The sequence below is a fragment of the Nicotiana tabacum genome, chromosome 15 (assembly GCF_000715075.1).
Source record: "Nicotiana tabacum cultivar K326 chromosome 15, ASM71507v2, whole genome shotgun sequence".
Lineage (NCBI taxonomy): Eukaryota > Viridiplantae > Streptophyta > Magnoliopsida > Solanales > Solanaceae > Nicotiana > Nicotiana tabacum.
Window position 1 is genome coordinate 132,635,177 of NC_134094.1, and position 14,055 is coordinate 132,649,231.

General features: G+C 37.7%; 1 protein-coding gene across 1 annotated transcript; it reads right to left on the bottom strand.

Moving 5' to 3' along the window:
• Positions 1-10,570: 10,570 nt before the first annotated feature.
• On the bottom strand, positions 10,571-12,764 carry LOC107824493 (uncharacterized). The gene is made up of 2 exons (XM_016651272.2): positions 12,025-12,764; positions 10,571-11,535 (listed from the first exon to the last, which is right to left on the bottom strand). The coding sequence occupies exons 1-2, from the start codon at positions 12,548-12,550 to the stop codon at positions 11,048-11,050; spliced, it is 1,014 nt and encodes a 337-aa protein (XP_016506758.1). The 5' UTR covers positions 12,551-12,764; the 3' UTR covers positions 10,571-11,047.
• Positions 12,765-14,055: the final 1,291 nt, after the last annotated feature.

The window sequence follows — 14,055 nt, forward strand, 5'->3', positions numbered from 1 at the left end:
AAAATTAGCTAAAAGTATTTTCTGGCAAAGTCTAACTCATCTCTATACTGTTACAGGTAGACACGCATGATGATTACAGAGCAAATAGGCAGTTGATGCAGCACGCACTGGTATAAAGGGCAAAGCTTATAGATGCAAGATTAGTCAGGGAACCTGGTTCTCCTGACACAGGTTAGTAGTTTCTCTGTTCTCTCATGCACAATTTTGAACGGTTAAAACAAGTGCCACATCATCAGTGTGTTAGTTTCTTTTCTTTGTGTCTTTTGAACCTAAACGTCTTGCCCGTTAGAAATCGACCCGACTCCCAAAATTGCCGCCCTTTCTTAACCGGTCCCTCATCAATCTTAAATACATCCATCACTGTCACAACTCCTCACATCAAACGTTAAAATTTTCCTTCTTCTTTCTCTCCTTCAAACTACCCATTTCTTCTCCTCAACTCATCACTTCTCTCCATGGCTGAAAATCACGAAACTTCAAGTGTTCCAAGTGACACCCCCATTGAGTCCTCAACCATTCAAACACCGATATTAGACTCCTCCCTCAACACCACGACTAGCCAAAACCCTAGGGCAGAGTCACCCCCACACTCTGTCTCCTCTCCTATTCAATCAAGTTCTGGTTCTCACAGGAGTCACAAAATCTCAACTCCTAAAAGATTTGTGGTTACAAGCTCTCCTCCTGCCTCGCCGGAAAAACTGGGTGAAAAGGGTCATGTTGATGAAGAAGAGAATCGAGAAATCTCTAGTATTCCTTTGGATGAAGGCTCATATGTAGATCCAACTGCTGGTTCTGAGAATGCTTTCATTCCCAATCTTGAGCCTACAGGTACAACTTCTTCTTCTGTGGGTTCAATGGAGTTATAAGAGAAAGAAGCAATAGAAAACATGCTATCTATAGCTAATGAAGGGGTTGTTATAGAAGGAAGTGCGGATAGGTCTGAGGCTCAGGAGGGAGAGTCTAAGACTGTGGTAGAGGGTAGAGAGCTTGTGCCTGTTGAACAATCGGTGCAGGACAATACTACTGGGGTCCCAAATGAAGGACTTGATCCCTCCTCAGAGGATCCAACTCAGAGGTCCTCTCAAAAGCCCCAGCTCAGTATTGATCCTGCTCCCTCCCCTCATTTTGATGATGAGCCTTTGTCTGTGGTCATGCTTGAGATGGGATCTGATTCTGAAGAAGTAGTTGGGGAAAGTGAAGAGGATTCTGATGATATGCCAATTTCTAGCTTGATTAGGCATAGACCAATGGTTGCTCAAGAGTCCACTCCTAAGTGACCTACTACAAGGTTGCAAAGGAAAAAGGCTCTTGAGTCTGCGCTTAAGAACAGTCAAGCTAAGTCAAGGAGAAGAAAATTAGTGAAAGATGGGAAAGGTGTGAGAGAGAAGACATTGCCAGTTGTGAATATGGATGATGAAGTAGAAGAGAAACCTGGTTCCTTATCTAGAAAGCGCTCACATAAGCATGGTCTCCCTAAGCCTAAAAGGGGATCTTCTGTGTCTGCTGAAAGTCTGAACAAGTCTGAAGATGATGTCGCTAGTAAAAATATGGTGAAAGAATCTGGTAATAAGTTGGTAGAAGAGTCTGCTGCCAGGGTGATGGAAGAATTGGGTGAAAATTCTGTGAAGTCTGATGAAAAAGGAAAGAATGTTCGCAAGTCTACTAAGAGAAAAGTTGATACTGATGAGGAACCTGGTTCCTCAAAGAGGGCAAAAGTTGGTGATCCAAGGAGTGCTGGGAAAGAGAAGTTGAGGAATCAAAAGGTGCTATGGGGCCGTACATTTGCCCCTGACATTTTGGAGGAGGCTGGTATGAGACAGCTGGTTGAAATCTGTGAGTTTTAATAGTGGACACATTTGATCACAAGTGATACTTCAAAGGTGTATGAGGAGGAAGTTCAAAGTTTCTATGCCGACTTACTCAAGGTTGAGGATGATCACGTCTGTGTGCTGGTAAATGGAGTTGATATGGTAATGGACTCTGCCTTGTTGGGGTCTATTCTGGGTCTGCCTGCTGAAGGGTTGTCTAGTGTTCAGGGATCTTGTTCTCAAAATTTTAGAAACGCCATCCTGAAGGACAGAGCAGTTCAGTAAGGGGAACGGGTACAGAAGAAGGCCCTCCTTCCAGTGTATCAACTGCTATTTGAGATGGTGAATAAAGTCTTGCTGCCTCTTGCTGAGAGAAGATCTATCACTTCTCATACAGACCTGTTCCTCATGGAAACACTGGACAACTTCACTACCATCAACCTGCCTGGGATCATGATAGAGCACAGGCAGAAAATGGCAGATTTTAAAGATGGTAATCATGGGCTTCCTTATGGGTTCCTTCTCACTAAGGTCTTTGAGTACTTCAAGGTTCCTCTGGGACAAGCTAAAGTGGGCACTAAGAAGCAAACTTTCTCTAAGTCCACACTGGAAGAATGTGAGTGCATTGATAGGGCCGGAAGAGTTGGAAGCACTTATACCATTTCTCAATTGATCAACGCTCAGAACAGTGCTACTGCTGAGATAAGACAGTTAAAATCAAGGAATGCTATTCTTGAGATTCAGTTGAGTCAGCTTCAGGAGGCACCTGGTTCCAGTATCTCTCAAAGTGAAGAGGTTGCCTGTCTGACCAAAGAGAATGCTGAGTTCAAGAAACAGATGGCGGACCTGAAAGAGAAACTGCTCAATGAGCAAATATCGGAGAATGCTCGAATGGATCTCGTCCTCCAAACCCTTGCCTCTGCCTCTAAGCCCTATCCTTCTAGTGCTCCCTAAACAGTGTCCCCTCAGTGTCAAGTCTTAAGTATTGGTTTCCTATGATTAGTTTTTTTTACGTTTGTGGTATTTGTTTTTGTTGTTCTGAATTGTGAATGGTTGTTAGTAACATTGACTCTGCTCCCTGTTTTCAAATCCAAATTGTTAATGGAAGCTTTTCCCTTTTTGATGTATATGCCTTGTCTTTATGCTCTGTTTTTAGTCATGTTGTGTGCACACAAGTGGCTATAAGCCTGTTTCTAATCTTTTTAAAGGGGGAAAAATAATTCAGGAGGAACAGGATGGGAAACAGATTCAGGGGGAATTCAGAAAATGTTGGTTCTTAGGGGAAACATGAATTATAAGTTTTTCATCATCAAAAAGGGGGAAATTGATAGGCTATATGTATATCTCTGTTATGTTTTGATGATCTAACAAACTTACTGTCAAGAACCAAATAAGGAACCTGTTACACATTCTCAAGACCTTACGATCAAAAGGTTCCAGCTTGATATATGGTTCAACTCTTCAGAGTAAAAGGAACAACAGAAGCAACAGATAGCTACTGTTTCCTGAGAAAACTGCACAAGTCAACTTCCCCAACTGTAAAGTTGCTGCCTGCACATGCTACCGTACAAAAATAGTGCAGCAGTTAACTTTATGGGGAGTGTCTTTTACCTACCTTGCTTACATCATCCTAGTGATGTCACAAATTCATTATTAACATCAAGGAAGGTAAAACAAATCACTTCAACACTTAGAGAATTTGCTCAAAACACTATGTGTGATTGATCATCAAGAAAATAATTCTCAAGTGCACCAAGAACAAAGAACAATACTGCTACGGACCAGTTCCCCATATTAAGTTATTATATGTCCTTAGTTAAGTTGTAACTTTGTGATAGTTTTTCAATTGTAATTCCTACTTAGCTTGTTTAGAAGCATTCCATAGGATACCCTTTGTAAAGCATAAACCCTTGTGTTTGTGTCTTGGCTAAAGTTAGTCGAGTTGTAAAGTCTTTGTAATAAAGTTATTACAAAGTGGCTTGTAATAGTATGTTACAAGTTAATGAGGGATTAAGAGGTTAATTCTTAAGTTGCATAGATTGTAATCTGAAAGTTGCTCAATAGTGAAGTTGAAATCCTACAAGGGTAGGTCGTGATTTTTAATCCCGTTGAGCTAGAAATTTTTCACGTAAAAACTCTAAGTGTTATTTACTTTATGTTGTGTTCGTGTAATCTGTGGAAACTAATAGAGAAGCTGGTTCTCTATATAGTTTGGTGGACCCTCGAATTCTACCATTTAGGTAATTTGGAGTTTGTTGCCCGAATTCATGAAGATGGCATGGACAATGCGCTTGAAAAATAAAAAGATCGTTCTCAATTCCAGTTTTATAGACCTAAACGCCAAAAAAATAGGAACGGTCATGGCGAATAGATGATTACTGTTCTTTAGGTCATTTCTGATGGCTCCATAAATATTCAGGCGATTCGGAGCCCGCTGCCCGAATTCATGAAGATGGCATGGACATTAGCACATAAAAAAATGGAAACTGTACTGAATTCTTGTTTTATGGCCCTAAAAATGCTAAAAATAAGGAATAGTTATGGCAAAGAGATGAATATTTTTTATTAGGTAATTTTTTATGGGCCCAAAAATATTTAGGCGATTCAGAGCCCGTCGCCAGAATTCATGAAGATAGTATAGATAATAGCACATGAAAAAATTGAAATCATCTTAGATTCTTATTTTATGACCCTAAAATACCAAAAAATAAGGAACGATAGGATGATTATTATTATTAGATAATTTTTGATGGGCTCACAAAATTTTAGACGATTCACAGTCCGTCGCCCGAATTCATGAAGATGGCGTGGGCATTAGCACACAAAAAATTGGAAATCATCCTGAATTCCTATTTTGTGGCCCAAAAATGCCAAAAACAAGGAACGTTTATGGTGAAGCTATAAGTATTGTTTATTAGGTTGTTTTCTGATGGGCGCAGAAATTGTTTAGGCGATTTGCAGCCCATCACTCGAATTCATGAAGATTGTATGGATAATAGCACACAAAAAATTAGAAATCGTTCTAAATTACTATTATATAGACCTCAAACGCCCAAAAAAAAAAGAACGGTCATGGCGAAACGATGATTATTGTTCATTAAGTCATTTCTTATGGGTCCACAAAATTTTAGGAGATTCAGGGTCGGTCGTCCAAATTCATGCAGATGGCATTAACTATAACACATGAAAATCCGGGGATCCTCCTGAATTCCTTTTTTATGGCCCTAAAATGCCAAAACGCTAAATTGAAAATCGTCATGATGGCGTAGATATTAGTACATGAAAAATTAGAAATCGTCTTGAATTCCTATTCTATGGCCCTAAAACGCCAAAAGTTAAGTAACAGTCATTGTGAAGCGATGACTATTATTCATTAGGTCATTTCTGATGGGCCCACAAAATTTTAGGTAATTCGAAGCATGTCGCCCAAATTCATGAAGATGATATGGACATTAGCACATGAAAAATTAAAAATCGTCCTAAATTCGGATTTTATAGACCTAAAATTCCAAAAAACAAGGAAAGGTCATAGAGAAACGATTATTATTATTCATTAGGTAATTTCTTATGGGACACAAAATTTTAGGTGCTTCGGAGCACGTCGCCCGAATTCATGACGATGGCGTGGATATTAGCACACGAAAAGTTAAAAACCACTGAATTCCTATTTTGTGGCCCTTAAATGCCAAGAAAACGAGGAATAGTCATGCTGAAGCAATGAGTATTGTTCATTAGGTCATTGCTGATGGACCCAGAAAATTTTGGGTAATTCGGAGCCCGTCGTCCAAATTAATGAAGATGACGTGAAAATCATTCTAAATTCCTGTTTTATGATCCTAAAATACCAAAAACAAGAAACAATCATGGCGAAGACATGTCTATTGTACATTACGTCGTTTATAATGGGCCCACAAATGTTTAGGCGATTCGAAACCGTCACCCGAATTCATGAAGATGGCATGGACATTAGCACACGAAAAATTTAAAATCTTCCTCAATTCCTATTTTATGGCCCTAACATGTAAAAAAACAAGGAATAGTCATGGAAAATCCATAACAATTATTTATTAGATCGTTTTTGATGGGCACACAAAATTTTAGGGGATTCGGAATCCATCGCTCGAATTCATGAAGATGGCGTGGACAGTAGCACACAAAAAATGAAAGTCATGCAGAATTCATGTTTTATGGCCCTAAAATACAAAAAACTGAGCAATAGTCATGGCGAAGCAATGAGTATTATTCATTTGGTCGTTTCTGATGGGCCCATAAATTTTTGCGCAGTTCGAAGCCCATAACCTGAATTCATGAAGATGGCATGGACATTAGCACGCGAAAATTGGAAATCATCCTGAATTCCTTTTTTATGGCCTTAAAACGAGAAAAAATGAGGTTCGGTCATGGCGAAACAATGAATATTGCTCATTATGTTGTTTCTAATGGGACCATAAAATTTAAGCGATTTGGAACTCGTCGATCGGGTTCATGAAGATGCCATGCACTAATATCCGAATCTTCCAAAACTTTGTGGGCCCATTAAAAATGATCTAATGAACAATAGTCATCGCTTCGCCATGACCATTTCTCGTTTTTTGGCATTTCACGGTCATAAAATAGGAATTCAAGTCGATTCCCAGATTTTTGTGTGCTATAGCCTACGCCATCTTCATGGGCCCGGGCGACCAGACCTGGATCGCCTAAATTTTGTCGGCCCATAAAAAATGACCTAAGGAACAATAGTCATCGCCTTGTCATGATTGTTTCTCGTTTTTTGGTATTTTAGGGCCATAGAACTGGAATTTCGCCCGATTTCCAGATTTTCGTGTGCTATAACCCATGCCATCTGCATGGGCCCGGGCGATCGGAACAATAGTCATAGACTCGCCATGATCGTTCCTCATTTTTTATCGTTTTAGGACTATAAAACTGGAATTTCGCCCGATTTCTAGATTTTCGTGTGCTATATGCACGGGCCTGGGCGACCGGACCCGGATAGCCTAAAATTTTGCTGGCTCATCAAAAACGACATATAAGGAAAAATAGTCATCGCCTCGACATAACCGCTCCTTATTTTTTGGCATTTTAGGGCTATAAAACTGGAATTTTCTCCGATTCGCAGATTTTTGTATGTTATATAGTTCACGCCATCTGCATGGGCCCGGACGACCGGACCCGGATTGCTAAAATTTTGTCGGCCATCCAAAACGACCTAAGGAACAAAGTCATCGCTTCGCCATGACCGTTACTCGTTATGTGGTTTCGCCTGATTCCCAGATTTTCGTGTGTTATAGCTCACGCCACCTGCATGGGCCCGTGCGCCAGGACTCGGATCGCCTGAAATTTTGTCGGCCTATAAAAACGACATAAGGAATAATAGTTACCGTCTAGCCATGACCGTTACTCGTTTTTTGGCATTTAAGGGCCACAAAACTGGATTTCGGCTGGATTCCTAGATCTTCATGTCTAGCCCACGCCTCCTGCATGGGCTCGGGCGTCAGGACCCAGATCGCCTAAAATTTAACCGACCTATCAAAAACGACCTAAGGAAAAATAGTCACCACCTCGCCATGATCGTTACACATTTTTTGGCATTTTAGGGCCATAAAACTGAAATTCCGCGTGATTACCAGATTTTCATGTGCTATAGCCCACGCCTCCTGCATGGGCCCAACACCGGACCCGGGTCGCCTAAATTTTGCCTCCCTATCAAAAACGACCTAAGGAACAATACTCACCGTCTTGTCATGACCGTTACTCGTGTTTTTGCATTTTATGGCCATAAAACTAGAATTCTGCCGATTCTCAGATTTTCGTGTGCTATAGCCTACGCCTTCTGCATAGGCCCGAGTGCCCGGACCCGGATCGCCTAAAATTTTGTCGGTCCATCAAAAACGACCTAATGAATAGTAGTCATCACCTCACCATGACCGTTACTTATTTTTCGACATTTTAGGGCCATAATACTGGAATTCCGCCCATGTGCTATAGCCCACACCATTTGTATGGGCTCAAGAAATCAGACACGGATCGTCTAAAATTTTGCTGACCTATGAAAAATGATCTAAAGAACAATAGTCATTGTCTCACCATGACCGTTCCTCAGTTTTTAGCGTTTTAGGGTCATAAATTAAAATTTCGCCTGATTGCCAGATTTTCGTGTGCTATAGCCCAAGCCCATCTGCATGGATCGGGGCGACCGGATCCGGATCGCCTAAAATTTTGCTGGATCATCGAAAACGACCTAAGGAACAATAGTCATTGCCTCGCCATGACCATCCCTCATTTTTTGGCGGTTTGGGGCCATAAAACTGGAATTTCGCCTGATTCTCAGATTTTCGTATTTTATAACCCACACCATCTGTATGGGCCCAGTCGACCGGAGCCGGATGGCCTAAAATTTTGTCAGCCCATCAAAAACGACCTAATGAACAATAGTCATTGATTTGTCATGAGCATTTCTCGTTTTTTGGCATTTTAGGGCCATAAAATAAGAATTCAGGACGATTCTCAAATTTTCATGTGATATAGTCCACACCATCTGCATGAATTCAGGCGACCGGTTCCCAATCTCTTAAAATTTTATGGGCCCATAAAAATAATTTAATGAACAATAATCATTGCTTCGCCATGACCGTTCCTCATTTTTTGGCGTTTTAGAGCCATAAAACAAGAATTCGGGACAATTTTAAATTTTTCGTGTGCTAATATCCATGCCATCTTCATGAATTTAGGTGACGGGCTCTGAATTCCTAAAACTTTGTGGACCCATTAGAAATGATCTAACGAACAATAGTTATGGCTTCGCCATGACCAAACCTCATTTTTTAGCATTTTAGAGCCATAAAACAAGAATTCATGATGATTTTCAATTTTTCGTGTGCTAATGTCTACGCCGTTTTCATAAATTCGCGCGACGGGCTCCGAATCGCTTAAAATTTTATGGGCCTTTTTCGGATTTTTTATGGCGTTTCAGGGTCATGCAACACGAATTTGTGATTACATCCATTTTTTTATATGTATTAGTACATGTTAATTTTGTAGAATTATTTTGGTTGACTCCGATTAGACCGAAATTTTGTAGGTTCATAGCAAATGGTCTAGTAATCAATACTCATTGTTTTGCCATGACTAACGTTATTTTTTTTGCATTTCGGGTTTATTTTATCGCGTTTCCGGGTCTTGCAACACGAATTTGTGATAATATGCACTTTTTCGTGTGTATTAGTACAAGTTGATTCTGTAGAATTTTTTGATGGACTTTAATTGGCATGACATTTTGTAGGACCATAAGAAACGACCTAGTGACCAATATTTATTATTTTGCCATGACTTTCGGGTTCATTTTATGGTATTTCTGGGTCATGTAATACGAATTTATGATTATATTAATTTTTTCGTGTATATTTGTACATGCCGATTTTGTAAAAAAAATTGACAGACTTCAATAGGCTTAAAATTTTGTAGGTCTATAGAAAATGGCCTAGTGACGAATACTTATTGCTTCGCCATGACTTTCGGTTTCAGTTTATGGCGTTTCGGGGCAACATGAATTTGTAATTATATCCACTTTTTCGTATGTATTAATACATGTTGATTCTGTAGAATTTTGTTTACGGGATCTGATTGGCCTGAAATTTTATAGGACCATAGAAAATAGCCTAGTGACCAATACTTATTGCTTTGCCATGACTTCTGAGTTGATTTTATGGTCTTTCAGGGTCATGCAACATGAATTTGTGATTATATATATTTTTCGTATGTATTAGCACATGTTGATTTTGTAGAATACTTTTGACGGATTCAGATTGGCTTAAAATTTCGTACGTCCATAGAAAATGGCCTAGTGACCGATACTCATTGCTTTGCCATGATTTTGGGGTTCATTTTTATGGCGTTTCGTGGTCATTCAACACGAATATGCTGATTTTATAATATTTTTTTATACAGACTCCAATTGACCTGAATTCTTTTAGGTCCACAGGAAATGACGTGGGGATCAATACTCATGGCTTTTGAGTTTATTTTTTGATATTTTAGAATCATACAAGACGAATTTATCATTATATCTACTTTTTCGTGTGTATTAATTAAGCTAGAGTTTTGGGATCATATGCCCAGTGGATTTAAACCTTTTTGCATATGTCTCCATCTACCAAACATGTGATAGTATTTTGACTTGGAGCTTGAGACTCTAAAATGAATCTCAATCCCCCTTTTGTTTAACAATGATTAGTTGTCTCCGCCAATCTTTGCACGTGAAATAGCTAGACGATACTCTTATTAGCAACTTGTTTCTTGTGGATCTCTTTGGCTTTTATCTTTTAGCTTTTGGCCATCTAAAAAGGATATGCATATAAATTAGTGAGACTCCTGGATGGAGACAACTAGAGATAAAATGCTTAATAATCAATAAAGTGAGGAATTAGACTATCTTAATATCAGACATCTAAAACAAAAATTATGGAAGATTATTATTTTATAATTAATAAAGTGAGTGAAAATACTAAGTTTAAATCTTGAAAGGTACGACAAGACGCTAGGTAATTTCTTTTCATCATCCACTATTATTGTAAAAGATTAGTTCCATATCCACTATCAAAAATATATTGATTGTAATTTTGTACAGACAAGTCCTATAACTAATGTTGAAGCCATGCATAAAGTCAGGGATGCTCCATCATTCTCAATCAAAATCCAGCAAATTTCTATTAGAAAATACTTACAATTGTTTCCACTCATAATAAGAATCACAAAGAAATAAATAAATAATAATATTAACTCCTTTTCATTTGGGAATTTCTCCCTTCAAAACTACAAAAGCCTTGCATCCAACAACAAGAAAAATCTCCAACAAAAGCAAATCAATTGACAGCAAAATCATCAGGACTCAACATCAACCTTACAACAGGACAAAAAAAGAGAGTTCTAATAACAAAGAAATTAGTTAATATAACCTGATAAACAAACAGAGTTTCTGGACAAGAATAATGCAAATTTGTGTAATAGTATCAGTAGCTACTTAGTGAAAATCTATGTTACTCGGACTTTTCGAAAATGTCGCTGTATGCGTATCGGATCCTGCAAAAATAGTGTATTTCTTGAGGCTTCGACATAGATATGACAGCATTTTGGAAAGTTCGCACAACATTGGATGTGCTCCGGATCCTGTAAAGCATGGATGTGACAGCATTTTCGAGAGTCCGCACGACATAGGTGAAAATTAAATTAAGCAAGTCTCTCTAGCTGCTCACAGTCAACAAAGAAGGAATTGCAGCCAAATTAGGAGTAGCATTCTTATTATTTGAGTCTTCTCTTTTTCCACTTGATGATGTTTTACTAAAAGCTCTCATTGGACTTGCTAATGCCCAACCCCAATTCTTACTTCTTCCATTAGCAATATTATGAGATTTTCCATGCAAATTTTCTTCAGAAGAAACCAAATAAGATAATATGCCTCCACAATTGACTCTTTCTTTATGATTAACAGAGGAAAATCTTGGCTTTCCTTCTCTTTGTGATTCAATTCTTTTTAAAGTACAATCCCCAAAACCAGTTGAGATTTTCTCAAATAAATCACCAGAAAAACTTCTGCTTCCACAACCAACAGATCTGGATCTTGCTACCTTTCTGTCAAATGTTGACTCATTAGGACTCTCATTTTCCTCAACTGCTACAATTTCTTCCTTCTTTTTCTCCCTTGATTTTATGAATCCGTTTTGAGATGATCCTGTTGAAAAACATAATTAAGTAAATAAAAATGGATCACTCGTAATATATTTAATATTTAGATATGATCAACACACAGTTCAATATGATAACTAAAACAGATGAAAGTACTAGGTCAAGTCTAACCGTCATTGGCTCATGACAAAGAAATCAAACCACTCGTGAGCAGCAGCATGTTGAAGATTATACACTGATATACACATATTTTATGTGAATTTTAATTATTCAAAATATATAAACATCTCAAACATTTCAACAACTTTCGATAAAATGGTCACACATTTCAACATAGTGTCATAGCATACAGACACACGAGATGGCCTGGATTCAAGTCTCACCGCTATAGTTTTATAAAAAAGAAATTTTCACATGCTCGGCCATGAAAAAGAATCAACTCCAATGGTAAGATATACACAAGTAAATAAAAATTTACTGTCTCTAACATTTTTAATAGATAAGATAGTCTTTAAAGAGGATTAAGTTTCTTTACCTGTGGAAGAATAATGCTTTGAGGATGAGTAATGAAGAAATGACCAAAATCCTTTTCTCTGAATACCATAATCTTCAGCTTCCAAGAAATGCAAATGATTTCTAGGAGTTGTAGTAGACTTACTTCTCTTAATAAAAACAATACCAGAATCTGAACCAGAACTTGCCATATTACTACTATTCTTCTTCTTCTGACTCAACAAAAATTGCATTCTTGATTTCCTTATGTTATTCTCATATGGATGATAGTTAGTATTACAATCAGTGGTGTTTTTGTTATTTGTTGGGATTTGTAAAGCTGAAGTTGTAGTGGAAGTGGTGCCAAAATCAGATCTAAGAGAAGGAGTAGAAACAGAACAAGTAGAAGAAGGGAAAATGGTAGAGGAAAAAGAAGAAGAAACTAGTTTTCCTAGTTTTTCTTGAAGGCAAAATGCACAGATTCCACCTGGTGAACTGTTTTTATAAGGATGGTTTATACATTGTATATTTCCTTCACTTGTATCTTCTTGAACCCCTTCCATTACCATTTTTCCAGACCAAAAAATGAAGGGAAAAAAACACACTTGTTATATGCTTTAATTTCTAGCTTATATTTTGTTTGAGGAATGTGATGTTGAGGACCACTACTAGAGTTTATGTTAAATGGTTTGAGAAAATGAGAAGGATTTAAGATAGTGTAAGAAGAAAAGATGGAGAGAAAATGGAGAAGCAGTAAGCTTTGCAAATGGTCAAAGGGCAAAGGTGGTGTAAAGTGAGTGCAAAAAAATTAGAGAGTTTGTGGTATTGAAGTAAGGAGAAATTTGTTGTCCCTAGGAGCACGTGGAAACCTGACTAAGCTATACGTTGTGTAATTTAAAAATGGCTTTTTTTTTTAAATAGGTATTCCATGGTTATTGGTGTGACTAATCTGAATTTGTACCGTGTAAAGTCCATTAAAAAGAAATATTCTTTAACCTGTAGGGGTGATCGAGTTGGTTGAGCAGGAGGGAAGCGCAAGTTCAAACCCCCTTGCATGCTTTTTCGGTTGAACTCGTCGTACGCGACTTGTCTAGTACGGTTTACCTCTTCAATATGATTTGCGATATTGCACTGGAGCGGGACTTACCCATAACGTACTGGAGTGATAGCGGTTGTCGATTTCCTAATTTACACACACACAAAAAAAATGCTTCATATCAGGAATTTTTCAATTTTTTTACGACATGAAACTGTGATCTATAAATTCTAATTAATGATAGAATATCTCATTAATCTCATCACATTTTTTATAATACATATACATATTTTGTGTAATTATAATTTCAATATAGATGCATATATATGCTGTATAGAGAAAGAGAGACAGTATATTATACTTAATGGCCACACTTGTGCACCTCTTCTGATTTATCTCTACACACTATATTGTAAACTAGTATTAAATTAATCCAGTTTTATGAATAATAAGTATTACTAATACATATTTTTTTCTTCTCGAGATTCAAAAGAATACATTTCTTACAAGAATGTTCAATTTCTAGTTTTAAAATGCAAACTTCAACTTACATAGTACTTCTTAAGTTTTTTAAGTTTTAGGAAGGACATGACCTATGTTTATAATTTCAAAAGTTGGCTAAGTTAACACTTGAGAAGCTCAATATGGTTATCTTTTAAAAAAATATAAAATTATAACAAATTTTCAAATTAACCAGGTTAGAGCAAATTATAGCTATTGCTCAGAAATCACAAAGTTAACCAGGATTAAAGCAATAGCTATTAAGCTACACAAAGATAGAGAGAGAAAAGCATAACTAACCAATAAATTTATTTGCACAGATTTGTGTGCAGACCTACTTGTTTATCTGTGAAACTGCAGCCAGCAATGCAAGATTGAAAAAACAAAAGAATCTTTTACCAGAAAGTATTCGTCCAAATGTCCAAATTCCATAGAGACACAGCTGCATGCGGAGTTGCGGACTTACCATACCCCTCAACTTTGAAAAAAATCGGAGAGCCTTGGCGTAACTGGTAAGTTATTTTCATGTGATCGTGA